Source organism: Pseudorasbora parva, chromosome 18 (assembly GCF_024679245.1).
Source record: "Pseudorasbora parva isolate DD20220531a chromosome 18, ASM2467924v1, whole genome shotgun sequence".
Lineage (NCBI taxonomy): Eukaryota > Metazoa > Chordata > Actinopteri > Cypriniformes > Gobionidae > Pseudorasbora > Pseudorasbora parva.
The window spans coordinates 26891044-26909276 of NC_090189.1; the positions used below are offsets into that span (position 1 = coordinate 26891044).

The 18233-nt window shown below is 38.5% G+C and overlaps 1 protein-coding gene and 2 long non-coding RNA genes across 4 annotated transcripts in view; 1 reads left to right on the plus strand and 2 right to left on the minus strand.

Annotated features, from left to right (window-relative positions):
- Window positions 1-250, plus strand: part of LOC137046565 (uncharacterized) — an 18842-nt gene extending 18592 nt beyond the window's left edge. The window contains exon 3 of the long non-coding RNA XR_010899002.1: window positions 158-250. This is a non-coding gene — a long non-coding RNA (uncharacterized lncRNA). The remainder of the gene's footprint in view (window positions 1-157) is intronic.
- The window catches only part of LOC137046564 (uncharacterized), a 14351-nt gene extending 5480 nt beyond the window's left edge, over window positions 1-8871 (minus strand). The window contains exons 1-6 of one of the 2 annotated variants that reach the window (XR_010899001.1): window positions 8729-8871; window positions 8539-8624; window positions 6731-6829; window positions 3324-4580; window positions 3142-3222; window positions 1068-1162 (exon numbers count right to left, since the gene is read on the minus strand). This is a non-coding gene — a long non-coding RNA (uncharacterized lncRNA). Of the gene's footprint in view, window positions 1-1067; window positions 1163-3141; window positions 3223-3323; window positions 4581-6730; window positions 6830-8538; window positions 8625-8728 lie in introns of those variants that run through there. The other variant, XR_010899000.1, reaches the window with a different exon arrangement.
- A 203-nt stretch (window positions 8872-9074) lies between these two features.
- The window catches only part of LOC137046851 (collagen alpha-1(XXIII) chain), a 117367-nt gene continuing 108208 nt past the window's right edge, over window positions 9075-18233 (minus strand). The window contains exons 12-29 of the mRNA XM_067424284.1: window positions 17899-17925; window positions 17720-17746; window positions 17041-17094; window positions 16886-16948; window positions 16720-16755; window positions 16452-16526; window positions 16315-16350; window positions 16191-16235; window positions 15283-15363; window positions 15148-15201; window positions 15002-15058; window positions 14431-14457; window positions 14262-14330; window positions 14086-14148; window positions 13977-14003; window positions 13837-13890; window positions 11949-12035; window positions 9075-10178 (exon numbers count right to left, since the gene is read on the minus strand). Of these exons, the coding sequence (XP_067280385.1) occupies window positions 10134-10178; window positions 11949-12035; window positions 13837-13890; window positions 13977-14003; window positions 14086-14148; window positions 14262-14330; window positions 14431-14457; window positions 15002-15058; window positions 15148-15201; window positions 15283-15363; window positions 16191-16235; window positions 16315-16350; window positions 16452-16526; window positions 16720-16755; window positions 16886-16948; window positions 17041-17094; window positions 17720-17746; window positions 17899-17925 (927 nt within the window). The 3' untranslated portion in view covers window positions 9075-10133. The remainder of the gene's footprint in view (window positions 10179-11948; window positions 12036-13836; window positions 13891-13976; window positions 14004-14085; window positions 14149-14261; window positions 14331-14430; window positions 14458-15001; window positions 15059-15147; window positions 15202-15282; window positions 15364-16190; window positions 16236-16314; window positions 16351-16451; window positions 16527-16719; window positions 16756-16885; window positions 16949-17040; window positions 17095-17719; window positions 17747-17898; window positions 17926-18233) is intronic.

Here is an 18233-nt window from a genome sequence, read left to right on the forward strand (position 1 = left end):
GGTGATGATGATTAGGTGATTTTAAAAACCTACTAGTTCTATTGGCATTCCTGTTGTAAAAGATGTTACAATACAAATTCTTCTTAACTTATTTTTTTCTTTGTATCCTGCATGCTGTTTATATAATGGTTGCCTGTCTTCCTGGGATGGTTTTCAGGACCCCTATTGTGACACATCTTGTCACAATTTGAAACATTCCAAAGAGGTGACAATCCTGAAGCACTTCCAGGATTTTTTAATGGAGCATGAAGGTAAGTTTGTATTTACTTCAGATGTTAATGAATGCAGATGTGATGTTTGTTATAGAAGTCCACTAAAACAGTATTTCATCAGACATTTACTTACAAAATAGGCCTGAAAATGGATTGATCACAAATCATTGTCAGTCTTCAGCCACATGATCCTTCAAAAATAACTAATATGCTGATTTGGTGTTCAGGTAAAATGTATCAACTTACAAAAAAAAAAAGTTAATATTTAAATAACATTATTGTGGAAATGGTGATTTACAAGATGTTGTATAATTCTTAGTTGTCCCAGCTCAAAATTCCTAACAGATCATTTATCATACCATGTTGACCATGCTAATTCTGCGTCTCTTTAAATGCCATAACAGCTCATGCACACTCAACTAAAACATGATGCATTGGTTTGGGTAATGTTTTTTTTCTCCATCATGTACATGCTCACGTGATGTTGCAGTTCATCATTGTGAAATATTTCTGTACTTGCTGCATACATGGCATTCACAGACATAATCATAATAATGTCTGTGCACGTATGCAGCAAGTACTGAAATCCTGTGTGTATATTAGATCTGTGTATTAAAGTGACAGCAGTGTAATATACAGTACCTTTCATTGAGTGGAACAAAACGACTAATGTTCACCTTTATCACAGTTTATACTAATGTTAACCTTGTCTGTAAACTTGCAGTTTTCTAAAGCAGCAGTTAGTTACAAACAAAAATGGTAACTTTCAAATCCGGTGTCTTAAATGATTATTGTATCATATATAGTGCAGTTATTAAATGTCTTCAACACATTGTAAATTCTTCTGCCCTAGATGGGATACTCTGGATGAGGAGGCACTCTGTCCCACGGGTGATGCAGTGGCTGACTGGTCCAGCACATAGGCACCTGCTTCTGTCCGGGAGACATGCCTTTAAAATAATGGTTGAGTTGGATCACATGCATGTGCAGCGATTGCCAAGCTCCACATTTTGTTATCCTATCATCAGTGCATTCACCCAAACCTTTACATTTCCCACTGCACATCTGTCAGATTTGAATGAATTTAAAGAAATCATAAAACTGACAGTGCTTTCTTTTACAGGCAAGCACCATGTTGCACAAATGAACTCAAATCTTGTTAGAATGCTACTCTCGATACTCTTGAAGCATTGGCATGAACAACCCTGTGGATGCATTTGAACACAATGGCCCTCATTTATCAATCTTGCGTAGAAACGGGCGTATATGTTGGCGTAAGATTATGCTTACACTCCTCTCACCGCCTGATTTATAAAGCTGTGCGCACCTCTGCAATTCAGCTGTACGCAATACCTCCCCTTGATAAATGCCGCGGCTGAAACCGATCGTCATTAGAATAACACACCCCTATATATTCAAGTCTCCGCCTCCCCCACGCCCTCATTTTACGTCATGGAAACACGGAAGACGGCAAAGAAGTGAAACTTCTCCAACGTGGAGATCGGGCGCGCCTCAATCATCTTACTAGTCCACTAGTCAGGGCACTGATTAGGGCATAAGTCACTGGGCTGACTCCCTGATCAGTGTCCTGACTACTGAACTAGTGAGATGATTGAGGCGCGCCCATCGAGACAATTACCAGGGAAGTGGAAAAAAGCGAAATTGTTTTATTTGGGAGTTTAAAGAGTGGGATTAAAGGCACCTACAAAAACAAATATGGACCCAAATTATGAGTACTCTTAATTGTGTGGAGGTTGAGGAGCGCATTCCAGCAGTTTAAAGCTGTTTGGATGATAAATTAGGCTTACCTCACAGTGCATTATTTTACAGCACATGTTTTGAAACAATTAGCATTTAATTTCGTATCAAGGCACTATTGGGGTGTACGATATGATGATGTGATGTGGAGTAGCCTCCATTCATTCACATTAATAATTGCATGACAATTTGTAAGATTCTTTTTATTATATTATGATTTTTATTATTAATGACGCTTGTTATTTGGAAGAAGAATGTTGTTATTATTTATTTTATTAATATTTAAAAGAAGAAGAATGTAATTATTATTTTGTCAGTCTGAATTATTCAGTCCCAGTCCGTGCGCAGCTGCCGCACAGGCTCGCAACTGGAGGAATACAGGCCTCAAATGCTTTGGTAGCCTATAGTCACACAAATTAAACATTGAAGTCTACGCTGCACAAAAATAAACACTGAAGTTTATAATTACGTTGTTGTTGTTGTTTTTTACAGTGGGTCATAATATAGCATATCTTTGTCAGTGCGTTTTGTGGTGTTAGGAATTGTTTTTCTGCGCACTTTCGCTCTAACTCAAACGTGCGTACACCACCTCCTGAGCTGGCGTAGGATTTGAGCGTGCCGTACGCCAAAGTCCATATTGATAAATCTCAAAGTCACCGTGGGTTTGGGTGTACGCTGAATTTGGTGTATGCACCTTTGATAAATGAGGGCCAATGAGAGGGGAAGTGCAGCAGTCAGAGATGCCTTTATGATGGGAAATGGTTTCAAAGGAAGTGTTAAGCTGTGGACGAACTTCTCTCATCTTTCAAACTTGTATGACTTTCACAAGTCAAATGTTAAATAGAGCGCAATCTTTGGATGACATCAAGTGTCTGGGGAAAGAGCTCCTGTGGTCATTCAATGGTGATGTCAAGGGATTAATCAATCCACGTAGACCAGCAAGTGTTTGGACTGAGAAAGGACATTGGATCTCTTGCACCACCACATCGTGTCCTCTGTGTCGTTGTCAACATTTTCTTACAATGCTAACAGCTTTGACCTCTCAAAAGATAAGGCTGACCTAAATGATATAGTATTACTACTGTTACTATATGAGTAACTTCATGATGATGATGCAAAAAGATGGAAAAGAAAAAAATATCTATTACAGTTTTTGTTTGTCATGCCAAACCTTTAAGACTTCCGTTCATCTCTGGAGCTCAGATGAAGGTCTTTGATGAAATCTGAGATCTCTGTCCCTCCATTGACAGCACTGAAAGGTAGTAAACACATTAAAAGTACTCCATGTGATTCCAGTGGTTTGACTTCAAGTTATAAACCATGTGAATGCTGTGTGCAAAAAATATAACTCACCACTTTATTTACTATTTTTCTTCAAGGTGCTTCAAGCATCACGTGTGTTGTATTGACACAAATCAGATGTTGAGTAAACATGCTTTGAATAACAACATTTAGTAAATAAGAGTTTATGTCAAAATGAATGTCAACATTACACATTAAAGGTGGTTATTTCATTATATTTTGTCAACTAACCACACACCTTTAGATTTCTATCGGAAATCACAAGTTAGCGAGCTCCTGTGCAGTCTCCATTCACAGAAACATCATGTCTGGTATCATTGTAGAGCTCTGATACACAGTGTAACCTAAATATGGCCATTTCCTTTATAGAAATAACCAATTGCAAAAGTTTGCCTGGGAATCTACAGCCAAAAACCACACAATTTTAAACCTGGTCCTTTCCAATTTCCAAGATTTTGTTTTTGGAAATGTATGTATATAAGGCCTCACTTGAATATTAAAACATTCATCTACACAAAACCTGTAAAAAGAATTCTAATGTTTATGCCAGAAACATCACTGTGAAACTCCTCCAGTTTATCTTCTAATTTAAAAAAATAATAATTCCCTAATCACCTGTAGTGTCTCCCCCTTTAAAGGGTTAGTTCACCCAAAAATTACAATTCTGTAATCAATGACTTACCCTAATGTCATTCGACAGCCGTTAGACCTCAGTTCATCAGAACACAAAGATATTTTTGTTGAAATCCGATAGCTCAGAAAGGCCTCCATTGACACCAATGTCAATTTCAAAACAAAGCTTCAAACCGTTATGAATCAGCGTATTGATTCATGATTCAGAGAGCGTGTCAAACTGCTGAAATCACGGGACATTGGCGATCCAAATCATAAATCTATACACTGATTCATAACAGTTCAAAGCTTTGTTTTGAGTTCAGCGGGGGTGAACTAACCCTTTAAGATAAAGGAAATGAAGACATAATTAGAATTTTTGGACGTGGAATCCTCACTTTGCATAAATGCTTAAAGTATACCTCTAAATCTGGCCTAAGCCACTGGTGCCTGCAATGGTCCAATGTGCCAAAGCTGTTCTGGTGAAAGATTTCCCTCTGTTCTGATGGGATGGTTGTTTCAGTTACCCATGAAGCACTTTAGGTCACATTTTAGCCGTGGAAGAATGGCACAGTGCACACAAAAGTGGTGCAGTTCATCTGACAGATCAAGCACTCTCTCTTCTTCCACTGTATGCAGGATTCATAGTATTTACAAGAGACAGCTGACCAAATCTCACACCACAGACGCTCAAGTCTACAAAAAAGAGACACATGCTCAAAACACAGCTTACAAAATAGCAAACAGTTTGTCCATTGTAAATCATGTGAAATATTATAGTATCCGAAATAAATGGCTAATCAACATTAGGGGCAGCTAGACAAAACCACCAGATGTGCTGCTGTGCACCACAATGCAGAACGTTTCGAGGGATAGATAACCCAAAAAGAACAATTCTGTCATCAAATATTAACCCTCATGTCATTCCAAATGCTTAAGACTTATGTTCATCTTATGATTTCAAGGCCCAAATTAGTAGCAAAGACAATTAAAAGTATCCATTTGACTCCTGTGGATTAACCTCATGCAAAGCGCTGCTCTTGTAAACGCACATTGAAGACTAATATTTTGTACCGATTTATTTACGTTATTTGTTTCGCACAAACAATGCAAAAAAAAAAATAAGACCATTTTCATTTTTGGTGAACTAACCCCTTTTAGACATCACATGCTAAGCAAGAACACTGGCAATTGTTGAATCAAATCTCATTGATGATCACCTGCAGTAACTTGGTAGCCATTTAATCAATCGTTTACCACGCATGGGGATAGCCACTTTTACTCGGTGGTAAAAGCTCACACTACACTTTTCACTTGAGTGACTTTCATTTATAACAATATGGGAGACAACAGTCATTTTGTTGCATTCCTAATTTCGGTTTTGGTGAACTCTGACCTTGTATTCATATTATGTGAAAATGTGTGACCAAGAGAAGATTGATACACAAAGGTGTGACCTCTAAACTGAATTAAAAGAACAAACTTTAAAGCTGCGCGCAGCATTCAGGGGAAAGTGGAGTAGATTATAAAAGCACAGTGTGACATCATATTGATTGTTGCAGTGTCTACAGACCAGCAGCTATAAAGCTGGTGTTATTTTAATTCAGTTTAGAGGTCCACATCTTCACATGACATTAATTCAAGGGCAGAGTTCACCAAACTTATACTTTCTAATAGCAATATGAGAAAATTACTTGTATTTTCAGTCTCACAAAATAGAATGAGTAAAATTGGAAGTCAATAGAATAGTTCAAAGTGACCAGACTCTGGATAATGTGAGATTTGGCAAACAATCTGCTGATGCGCATTGAGCTTTCAACATTACACTTAAAGGGATAGTTCACCCAAAAACAAACAATTATGTTTGTCTGTTTACCCCCCAGGGCATCCAAGATATGGGTGACTTTGTTTTTTAACTCCAACCGTTGCAGTCTGTCAGTCGTATAATGCATGTGAATGGTACTCATTCATCCTCTCTGGTTCTCATACTCTCATTTGTTACCATTGACATCCATTATATGACTGGCACACTGCAACAGTTGGAGTTGAGTTAAATCTTCATTTGTGTTTTACTGAAGAAACAAAGTCACCTAGATCTTTGATGCCCTGGGGGTAAGCAGATAAGAATAGCATTTTTATTTTTGGGTGAACTATCCCTTTAAATGGATAGTTCACCCAAAAAAATGAAATTTATGTCATTAATGACTCATCCTTATGTCGTTCCACATCCGTAAGACCTCCGTTCATCTTCAGAACACAGTTTAAGGTATTTTATATTTAGTCTGAGAGCGTATGCAAGTGTATGACCATGTCCAGAAAGGGAATAAAAACATCATCAAAGTAGTCCATATGTGACATCAGTTGGTTAATTAGAATCTCTCGAAGCATCGAAAATACATTTTGGTCCAAAAAATAACAAAAACTATGACTTTTTTCAACATTGTCTTCTCTTCCAAGTTTGTTTTCAAACCTCAAATAAAGATTCAAATCTGTTTGACCCACGATCCGAATCATGAATCAATAAGTTGATTCATGAAAACAAACCTGGAAGAGAGGACAATGCTGAATAAAGTCGTAGTTTTTGTTATTTTGGGACCAAAATATATTTTCGATGCTTCAAGAGATTCTAACTAACCCACAGATGTCACATATAGACTACTTTGATGATGTTTGGTCCTTCTGGAAAGGGACAGTATACTGTGCAAACGTTTTCAATGGAGAGATGGAATCTCTCGGACTAAATAGAAAATATCTTACACTGTGTTGGGTAAGGCAAGTGACTGTGTGCCCCAGCAGAAATAAAGAGCCTGAGGTACAACTTTTAATGGTTGAACTAGTAGCTTTACCTTTGATTGTGCATGCTTTTTCCAGAAATGGTACTGCGACTCGTACTGAGAACATGCATCGTGCAATTTCCAAATTTTTGACTCCCTGGTCACCACGTACTGTGGAAGAGATATATTATATTTTATTGAACTAAATGCATTACAAAACAAAAATTATTTTCTGAACAAGAGCACTCCCAAGTCCGTGTTTCTCACACTGTACGCATAAATTGCACACACACACAATACCGGCAGTTCAATAGGGAACGCGCATCTCACTATATTCCTGCTGGTGGAATATGGACCTCCTCCAGGTATGGTGTGGTACTGGTGCGCTCCCAGGTCTGCAGGACAGCTTTCACATTAACAATTTTTCATACGAACGGCAGTTCACTTTTTACAAGTCAGTATTCAGCATGGGGCATTCTTAATTTTATTGCTCTCACTAGACGATCAAGGGCGTTATCAGTTTAATGGGAATAGCAGAGAGGTGTTCCTTCAGCCTTCTGATGAGTGTTTGTCTAGAAACACCACAGTGCAATAGTTTCAGCAGGAAGAGCAGTAGAGAGAAGTTCTTGAAGGTCATCCTTCTGGATATCCAAACGTGGGCATCCCAAGTTAACGCAAGTGATAGTTACCATTTCTGATAAACTTTTGGAAGATTCTTCTGAACTCTGAGAGATATTAATTAAGGGTGCGTTCACACTTGTCATGTTTGGTTCGATTAAAACGAACCCTGGTGCGATTGCTCGGTTAGTGCGGTTCATTTGAACATATGTGAACGCTGCCATCCGAACCCTGGTGCGCACTAAACAAGCAGACAGAGACCGCTAAAAAGATGGGTCTCGGTCCGCTTCCAAACGAACTCTGGTGCGGTTCGATTGATGTATGAACGCAACACGGACCAAAGACATGTAAACGAACCAAAAACCAGACGTAATGTCACAAGATGTGACGCATAAGTCAGCTGGTAAAAATAATGCCATGTACATGCATAAAATGATCGCGTTTAATCCAGCACACAGCATTGTTTTGAATGTTTTGAACATTTTATGAGCTCTTCATAATTTCTCAGCTGGTAAAAATAATGCCATGTACACGCATAAAATGATCGCGTTTAATCCAGCACACAGCATTGTTTTTAACAGTGTAAGCAAGCTCCTACATCATAAGCAGACCAATCAGTTTGTGAGCATCTCCCTATGCCTTTGATTCGGTAACTTTAGGTTCGCTGTTAAAAATGCCAGTGTGAACACTAAGCGGACCAGGACTATATGTTTTGTTTTTTGGTCCGGACCAAACGAACCAAACTAAGTTTATTAACCCTTGTTAATGCCCCTGATGTCATCATGATTTGATGCAGCATTTGTTAATTCTTGATTAGCAACATCCAGTAATCCATATCTAAAGTTTCATTCCAACAAATAACATGAAACTTTGTTGGCACACACTGCAAAATATATTCTTGCACACTTGTACATAATTACATAATTCCATTCTGAGTTTATTAGATTTAAAAATATAATGAAATCACCTGCTAAAATACACTTGAAAAGTGACCAAACCCCCTTTTAAATTGGTGTTTTGTACACAGAATAACATGAATGTGTTCAGTGGCGTGCCATATTTCTCTTTGGTCCTGATAAGCAAAACATTAGGCAAAAATCGTACATTTGTTTTTGTATGGACAATTATAAAAATAGAATAATTTTCTTAACCAGATTAACGAACCGGTGATATTACATACAAAATAATAAAGACAGAACTGTTGCATTCTGCACAAGAATAAATGTCTATCTAGATGTATCTATTGATTATCTTAAACTTACATCAGACTGCCTCGAATGTCCTGCCGTAGACGATGTCGGAGCTCCGCGAAGCTCCCGATTAACGTTAATTTACTCATCTCGAATATCTGTGGAAAATATCCGTGTTGTCATTTATGTTCTTTAAAATATTCGTATCATTATCATCATCACTATTACTACAACTAATATTAGTGTAGACTAAGTTACTCACAGGCACAGCTCAGCTCCAGAGTCTACACAACACTAACATGCGCCACGCCACTGAAACACTTCTTCCGGTTTAAGGACCCGTCAATCAAAATTTTAGGAGCCAGTCCTGAACTCCCTATTTTTTTCGGCCTATGCTGGTCCATGCTGTCCTGAACCACTGTTAGGCCCCGCCCTCACGAGAGTCTTGCGAACGTAAATTTACGCAGCAGAAAGAGAGCAAAAACGAAAACAATTCAAAACCACGAAATGAAGTCACCTAAGGGGTTGAACTTTTTAACAAAACATAATGAGGGGAAAATAACTGATAATAAAACAATGCACAGTACAAAGTTATTCACACAATAAGCTTTAAAATGTAAAAATGATCCATTTTATTTACACAAACTTCATATAATGCTCGTTTAGGATGCAAACCCCTCAGAAAAAACTGAATAAAAGACTAAGAGTAGTTTATACAGTGAGGCTTCTTATATAAACAGACAAGACTTGCAACAACTTTTACATGATATCAGTTATTGTACTTTTCCCCCATACTTTCCGTTGGTGTATTTTAGTGAGCAATGGTACAAATGATGTTGTTTCCTATTGACCAAGTGAAAAGAGTTTCCTGAGTACAGATTTGTCCATATATTCATACATCAGTACAAATCCAGTGCAATGTCCCCATCATGTTCTTGTAGTATAGATGAGTCCTTTCATTTGAAACATCCAGCTGAACTTTGGCAAAGCATTCTCACTCCATGTAGCCCATTCAATGTCCTTTAGGCATGAGACGATGGCTTGGCCATGCCTGCCCGGAAGCCTCTTCCTTTCAAAGCAAATATTTAATGAAGATTGCATGGGGTTGGTTCAAATGGCACCCAGAGAAGTAAGACAGCCAGTGAAGAACATGACATGAAGTCATATATGTAGATGCATTGGTCAGTCTGTTAGAAAGTTCAGGGTTATATATTGGTTTAGGACCCATTCTCTCCTCAAGGACATCAGCAGCATTCTCTGTGCATCCACTAGCATTGAGTTCATGTCTCTTCTCAAAATCAGTACAGTCTCAGCACCTACTCTCTTCACTGCTCTTCTACACTTGTTATTGTGGCAGTGGAGACCCCCTCTTTTGTTAATGCAGCGATACAGACATTATTTTCGCAGGGGCTCCTGAATGAAAACCCAATTTATTAAATAAAAGATTACTAAAAAAAAAATTGGGAGAAAAAAAGCAAATGTTACTTGCAAAATATATATCAATATGTACAAATTCCATGCTCCAGGTTAGTCATTACTGCAAGAGAGTAATAGGAGAAAACTGTTAGGAGACACAAGAAGCAGTCATAATGCAATGTCCTCATTTTTATGGCAAGGATGATGGGAAAACTATAGCAGGACTCAGATTCCCCACATGACATATATAATTATACCTTATGCCAGCATCCTGGTATGGGCAGTCCATCTCGCCCCTGTCAATACAGAAGAGAAGGAAATCAATGATTTGTTTCAAAATTCTTACTGATGGGGCAGGAAGGAATGAGGAATCACATATGAAGCCTTTCACCAAGGATTATATGAGACTAAAGGAAGCACACTAACCCACAGAGGAACACCTTTGGCAGTAAATCTGAATGTGAAACGCAGCACACATCATGCTCACATCATCACTACAGCTCAGATGGTCAAAATCATAAATCCAGGTGGGTGCAGTTATTTCTCTCATGTGATCTATATATCACAGGGCAAGGCATAGATTAGATATGAACACTTACACCGGAGTTAGAATTAGAGATCAGATGGTCAACTGGATCCCCATGAACCAACTACTCTGTAATTAATGAGGGTGATCAATTCAATTTAGCTTTACTGTAGCTTTATTTTTAATATTTAGGACAACGTGTTAATGGTTAATGGTGAAATTAAAGGGATAATTCAACCAAAAATGAAAACTAGCCATGATATATGATCTCGCCATGATATATGATATGCTCACTCTCAAGTCATCCTAGGTGTATGACATTCTGCCTTCAGATGAATAAAAGTTGAGTTATATTAAAAAAGTCCTGGTTAATCCAAGCATTATAATGGCAGGGATTGCTGCTCTGTTTTTGAAGTCCATAAAAATGCATCTGTCCATTAAATAATATGCTCCACACAGCTCTGGGAGGTTAATAAAGGCCTGCTGAAGTTGGTGTGTTTGTGTAAAAAATATATATACATATTTAAAACTTTTTAAATTAAAGTTCCAGCTGATCGCCTTCTGTGGAAAAGTGTTGAAAGTGCCTTCTCGGAGTTCAAGATGCGTACCCCACGTCTGACGAGCGTACCTACTAGCATAAGCCTTTGAACTGCAGAGGCACTTTCAATACTTTTTCCATAAACTGAATACGGAAGGGGATCGGCCGAAACATTACTTTATAAAGTTTTAAATATGGATATTTTTCTTACACAAACGCATCAAATCACTTCTAACGGCATTTATTAACCTCCCGGGGCCATGTGGAGCATATTTGACGGACAGATGCATTACTATGGACTTCAAAAACAGAGCAACAATCCGGCCATTAAAAAGCTTGGATTAGCCAGAACCTTTTTTTATATAACTCAACTTTTATTCACCTGAAAGAAGAATGTCCTACACATAGGATGACTTGAGGGTGAGTAAATCATAGGCTAATTTTCATTTTTGGGTGAACTATACCCTTAAGGTAATTTGAATAAATTGTCAATGGTTTAATAATGCTTTCTTGACAGGCAATGACTAGAATACTGTTCAAATACTCAACATGGTTGTTGATTTTAAAATTGTGCAGTTTTGCATGCCCTTTCTTAGAGTTCGATTCTGTATGCGGCAAAACTTTGCTGTGCAAATTTAGAGATTATAAGAACACGTGATTAAGTAGTTCAGATACTCTGCTCTATGCCAAGCCATCTGAATCAGATCTCATGGTTGTGGACAGAGGAACCCACAGCACCAGGATGGAGACAGCAAATGATGTGTGAACAAACACAAGATAAAAATACTGTACCAAAGGGCAGGGGGCATCTGATGGAGCCCTTGCCTCCCCACTATGTTCTCAACCCCCATTTGGTATCCTGTCAGTAAAACCCATTCATGTCAAATCCTAGCTGTAGTAAACTCATGCACACAGAGCTGAATTTTCCTTTAACTTGCATAAAAGGGACAGCAAAGAGCATTGCATTTATTTTTCCAAACAACACATAAATTTATGACATACCACAGGACAAGGCTGATCAAGCCCTGGAGGTCCCTGCTCTCCCTTCTGTCCTTTCAGACCTTTTTTTCCTATTGAGCCTCTCTCGCCCTGCAAGGAAACAAGGAGATGAGAGGAGAGGTCTGATATATATATATATATATATATATATATATATATATATATATATATATATATATATATATATATATATACACAAACACACACACTCACCTAAAGGATAATTAGAAACACCATACTAATACTGTGTTTTGACCCCCTTTCACCTTCAGAACTGCCTTAATTCTACGTGGCATTGATTCAACAAGGTGCTGAAAGCATTCTTTAGAAATGTTGGCCCATATTGATAGGATAGCATCTTGGGCACGAAGCTCCCGTTCCATCGTTCCAACCCAAATATGCTCTATTGGGTTGAGATCTGGTGACTGTGGGGGCCAATTTATACAGTGAACTCATTGTCATGTTCAAGAAACCACTTTAAAATGATTTGAGCTTTGTGACATGGTGCATTATCCTGCTGGAAGTAGCCATCAGAGGATGGGTAAATGGTGGTCATAAAGGGATGGACATGGTCAGAAACAATGCTCCGGTAGGCCGTGGCATTTAAACGATGCCCAATTGGCACGAAGGGGCCTAAAGTGTGCCAAGAAAACATCCCCCACACCATTACACCACCACCACCAGCCTGCACAGTGGTAACAAGGCATGATGGATCCATGTTCTCATTCTGTTTACGGCAAATTCTGACTCTACCATCTGAATGTTTCAACAGAAATCAAGACTCATCAGACCAGGCAACATTTTTCCAGTCTTCGACTGTCCAATTTTGGTGAGCTTGTGCAAATTGTAGCCTCTTTTACCCCTTTTCCACCAAGGCAGTTTTAATGCTGATGATTAACAATATCGTCAAGTCATGTTAATCAATAGGAACGCAACGTTCGAGATGCATAGGCGCTGTGCAGACCAATTGCTGTATGACATCAAAGTAACAGCGAGGAACAGCGAGACTCCTTATGCTTTTGAATCACTCATCCGTTTTTTTTATATCATACGCGGGTTGGTCTGCGCAACGGCGATGCATTAGAACATGCCTGGTGTGTGTTTCCCGCTAACCTGCTAGCATTGCTGAGAAAGATTAGACGTACACAGTGACGTAAGACCTGGCTCTGTTGTGGCTCTCAGCATGTGGAAAAGCAAACGGTTCTTAGAAGGCTCCTCAGTCGAACCAACTACGTACTGGCACTAGCACTGGCGCTGAACTAGCACCCGGTTCATTCTGGTGAAAAAGGGGTATTTTTCCTATTTGTAGTGGAGATGAGTGGTACCCGGTGGGGTCTTCTGCTGTTGTAGCCCATCCACCTCAAGGTTGAGCGTGTTGTGGCTTCACAAATGCTTTGCTGCATACCTCGGTTGTAGCGAGTGGTTATTTCATCCAAAGTTGCTCTACTATCAGCTTGAATCAGTCGGCCCATTCTCCTCTGACCTCTAGCATCAACAAGGCATTTTCGCCCACAGGACTGCTGCATACTGGATGTTTTTCCCTTTTCACACCATTCTTTGTAAACCCTAGAAATGCTTGTGTGTGAAAATCCCAGTAACAGAACTGATTATGAAATACTCAGACCGGCCCGTCTGGCACCAACAACCATGCCACACTCAAAATTGCTTAAATCAGCTTTCTTTCCCATTCTGACATTCAGTTTGGAGTTCAGGAGATTGTCTTGACCAGGACCACACCCCTAAATGCATTGAAGCAACTGCCATTGGTTGATTGGATAGCATTAATGAGAAATTTAACAGGTGTTCCTAATAATCATTTAGGTTAGTGTACGTACATTATCACCTACATACAAACAGTAGTTATTGAAAATAAAGTATTTGTTTCTCTAACCTTCTCTCCCCTGTCTCCTCTGTCCCCCTTTTCTCCTTGAAGCCCTGGGAAACCCTGTCACAGGAGAGCCATGTACAGTAAGAAATTACATTCATGTACTCAAGTATGTAACCATAACCAATAGCACAATAATCACTTACATCTAATCCTGGTTCACCTTGTTTTCCCTTGAAAATAAACCACAGTGAGAGTTAGTGTTATTTGTAGTATTTTCAGACTTTGTCATTTTAAGGTGTACAAAACACTGACCTTTTCACCTTTTGCACCTGGCAGGCCTACCAAGCCATTAGACCCTGGAAAGCCTTGAAGACCCTTGAAGCACAAGAAGCACAAGAAGCACAATTGTATCTGTCCAGGCGCTTCACCTCTATACAAGTCTTAGAGTGATTTCTGCATATTCACATTGTTTTTGTAACAAAACTTACCCGTTGCCCAGATGGACCTTTCTCTCCAGCGTCCCCCTTTTCCCCTTTAACTGTCTCACCAGGCTCCCCCTGTGTTACATTATACATTTGTGTTAAACATTTAATTTGCCATTACCACAAAATGCACCTGAAATGGCCATTCCTTTTCAACAGTACTTCACAATCTCACCTTGATTCCAGGCAATCCATGATATCCCTGGAAGAAAAAATGGTTAGTCTTCTTAGCCTTCCTTAACAAAATACGTCTGAACTACCCTTACGAAAAAGAAGTTTATTCAAGTGTGCTACTAGTATACTTATTTTAACCTAAAAAAATAAGAAAGTATACTTTCAGTCTACTTTTTATATACTTATCAGAAACATACTTAAAGTTGCACTTAAGTATACTAGACTTATAATAATAGAAAGGTCTAAGTATTTGGCCTATACTTATATTCAATCTTTTGATCGATATATACTTACAAGTATAATGAAGTATTCAAAGTATACTTGCCATTAAATTGTGTTTAATCTTTTGATTGAGTAGCCTATTAAATAAAAAGGACTACTTGTGTAGTCCAAGCTGTATTGATATAGTACACTTTAAAGTTTACTACTAGTACACATTGATATTAGTAAACACAATTCATAAAGTAAACTTAAAAATATACTTTAACATTACTTAAGTTAAATATACTTCATAAAATTAACTTGAAGAATACTTCTTTTCCGTAAGTGTAGTAGTAAACTGTATTCCTTACGGCAGGCCCAGGGGGTCCAGGAGGTCCTGGTGGGCCAGGCAAAGAGATCATTTGGGCCTACAAAAAGAGTTATCAAGATCAGTCCAGTTAAGATACATCTTGATTAGGTTCTTCATATTGTAATATGTAGAGTATGTTAAACTCACCAAATTGTCCTCAAGCCTAGAGTCTCCTTTATCTCCTTTTTGCCCTGCTGCCCCCTAAAACACCATGGTACGATACAATATCATAATCCTTGTGGTAAACATGCCAATAGGATGCTTTATGTTGTAAATACTCACTGAAGGCCCTGTTAGCCCAGTATCCCCCTTTTCCCCTTTTGCTCCAGGCTCTCCTGCGTCACCTCTCTCCCCTTTATGGCCCTGGATGAGACGCCACACTATATAATGCCGTATACTTGTATAACTATAGAGCTGGGTTCACACTGTATGGTTTTGGCTACGATTCGAATGTCTGATAGCCTGACAAGCCAGACCCACTTCAAGAAGAAGTTTTTGGTGAACTAACCCTTCAACTCAAAGTCTTCCAGAGTTGCGGCCAAAGCCGATTGGAAAGGCTGCTGTTAGCCAGCTTCTTTGTTTTCAAGTAGTACGGTGAACCGTCACAACTCTGCCGTCATTATATTAACTGCCCACCGACTCTATACACGATGTGATCTCTTGTGACGTTTTGCAAAATTTGTGGTTCATTTGTGTTGAAGGAGGCGTGGCTATGAAGACGCTCTGAAAGGATGGAATCTCCTGACCCTTGCGATCAAATTTTACCTTTACCCTAAATTCTGGAAGTGTAACAAGATTTGATGCATTGATGTCTTGTATTGTGACTTCTACCTCAAGCGTAAATAAATGAAAACAATGGGAGTGCTGAACCTTTGTTTATTACTTTTATTAACTTTTGAGCTTTTTTTTCTCAGGAGAAATCATGATCAAAATTAACGCAAGAGATCATTTTTGTTTTTGATAGCCGCCATTTCTCTTCCGCATATAAATGCAGCACACAACTACCAAAGGAGTAATTGCTGTTTTCTTGACTGTTGAACGGTCTGACATTGACAACTGAGACCGCAGTGTGACAGGGCTTACAGCTGGGAAATGTTCGTATAGTCTGACAAGCAACAGCCGTAAAGGACTATAATAAATCATACAGTGTGCGCCCGGCTTTAGTATAACTAGATTATGTCTGAACCAACCTGCTTTCCTTCAGGTCCTGGTGCTCCATGCAAGCCCATTTCTCCCTGTTTTAAATGAATGTTATACTTTTTCAGCAATGGAAACTGTTGTATGACAATACAATAATGAAAATATATCACTCACTTTTGGCCCTTGCTCTCCAGGAGGGCCTGGGGGCCCCTATTTGTTATGGAAAAAAAAACATTTGAATACAAAAGTCTTGAGGTAACAAAAGGGTCTTCACACAGGATTAGACATTGTAAACAAAAAATACAATGTACCTGCAGTGCTTTGAGTCTAGCAGCTAGTTCTGCATTTTCTGTGAAGTCAGTAGATCCTTTCTCTCCAGGCAAACCCTGAGAGAGAGAGAGAGAGAGAGAGAGAGAGAGAGAGAGAGAGAGAGAGAGAGAGAGAGAGAGAGAGAGAGAATAGATTTGAAAACGCTCCGTCCACACTAATGTTTTCCAAAAGTTTCTCAGCCACACTAAAACGTCAGTAAACGCCAAATTCTGAAAATATAATGGGAAAAAGACTTTAATAAACACTCACCTGGGGTCCTGGATCCCCAACATCTCCCTTTTCACCCTAAGAAAGGGGATTGGGATTGGATTACTATATTATTTTAGTATATGCATTTATGAATGCAACTATATCTCATAAACACAACAACTGAATCAGTAATATACAATTACAATCTTCTCAACAGACAGCTTACCTTCATGCCAGGGAATCCATCAATCCCTTTTTTTCCCTCAGTACCTGGAGCACCCTGATCCCCCTATATACATAAACAATGCCTGCATTAAATTATGGTTGTGTTTGTATGTATTAGAAAAGAAAAGTAAAAGGTGGAGAGGGTGAAAATCTAACCTTTGGCCCTAAAGGGCCCTGTGGTCCAGGCATGCCGTTAACACCATTTGCACCCTTAACAAGAAAACAATTCATATTGATTCTGTAATCTAATATTGTATAAAATAAAGTCTTATTGAATATTGAACTTTTTTGTGCATGTTCTGCTTGAAGTGTATAAGTGTGCTTCAATTATTCAAAATAAATGCCACTTGGTTTTATTATTTTGTTATTATTATTGCAGCAATCATATTTAATCATATATGTGCCTGAAGTGTCCAAATAATTTAGGGACCACTGCATGCAATTCACATATGTTTGTAGACAAGCACACACACGCACGCACACACGCACACGTTTGGCTGACTATCTTTGTGGGGAAAATATTGACGTATATAGACTTAATTTTTTTTATACCGTACAAACTGTACATTATATCCCCCTACACTGCCCATAACCCCTAAACCTACTCATCACAGAAAACATTCTGCATTTTTAATTTCTCAAAAAAAAAAAAAAAACACTCATCCTGTATGATTTATAAGCATTTTGGAAAGTGGGGACGGCTGGCTGGTCCCCACAGTGTAGATAATCTCAGGCTTTACTATCCTTATGGGGACATTTGGTCCCCACAATGTAATATATACAAGGACACACACACACACACACACACACACACACACACACACACGTATAATACCTGCATGCCAGGTGGCCCTCTTGGTCCCTGTATGGGAAAAGAAATATATTACAAAAGTCAGTATGTCATTAAGATATTACAAATCCCTAATTTATGCATGATTAATTTGAATTCCATGAAGTTGTAGATTAAAGATTAAATATGAGTTTATATAAGTAAACAAAAATATTAAGTTCTACCTCATTTCCATCTTTTCCAGGAGGACCCTGTTAATTAGAAAGCAAATATTAATTTTTAAGTATTTTTTTTTTAAAGAATCAGGTATAGGCTTGCTCTTTTGACTGTCCACTAGATGTCAGGCCTCATTAGAACATAGTGCAATTACTTTAATTTTTTATTTTTAATCATATCCCATGAAAAAAAAGTGAAGATGATCCAAATGTGTGAGACAGGGTTATTCAGCCAATAAGCTGAATAAATATTAAATCAAAATAATTTTGGAATACACCAAAACAATGGTCACAATGGCCATTTAGACATATAGTTCAGACATCCTGTATGGTTCCAAGAACAT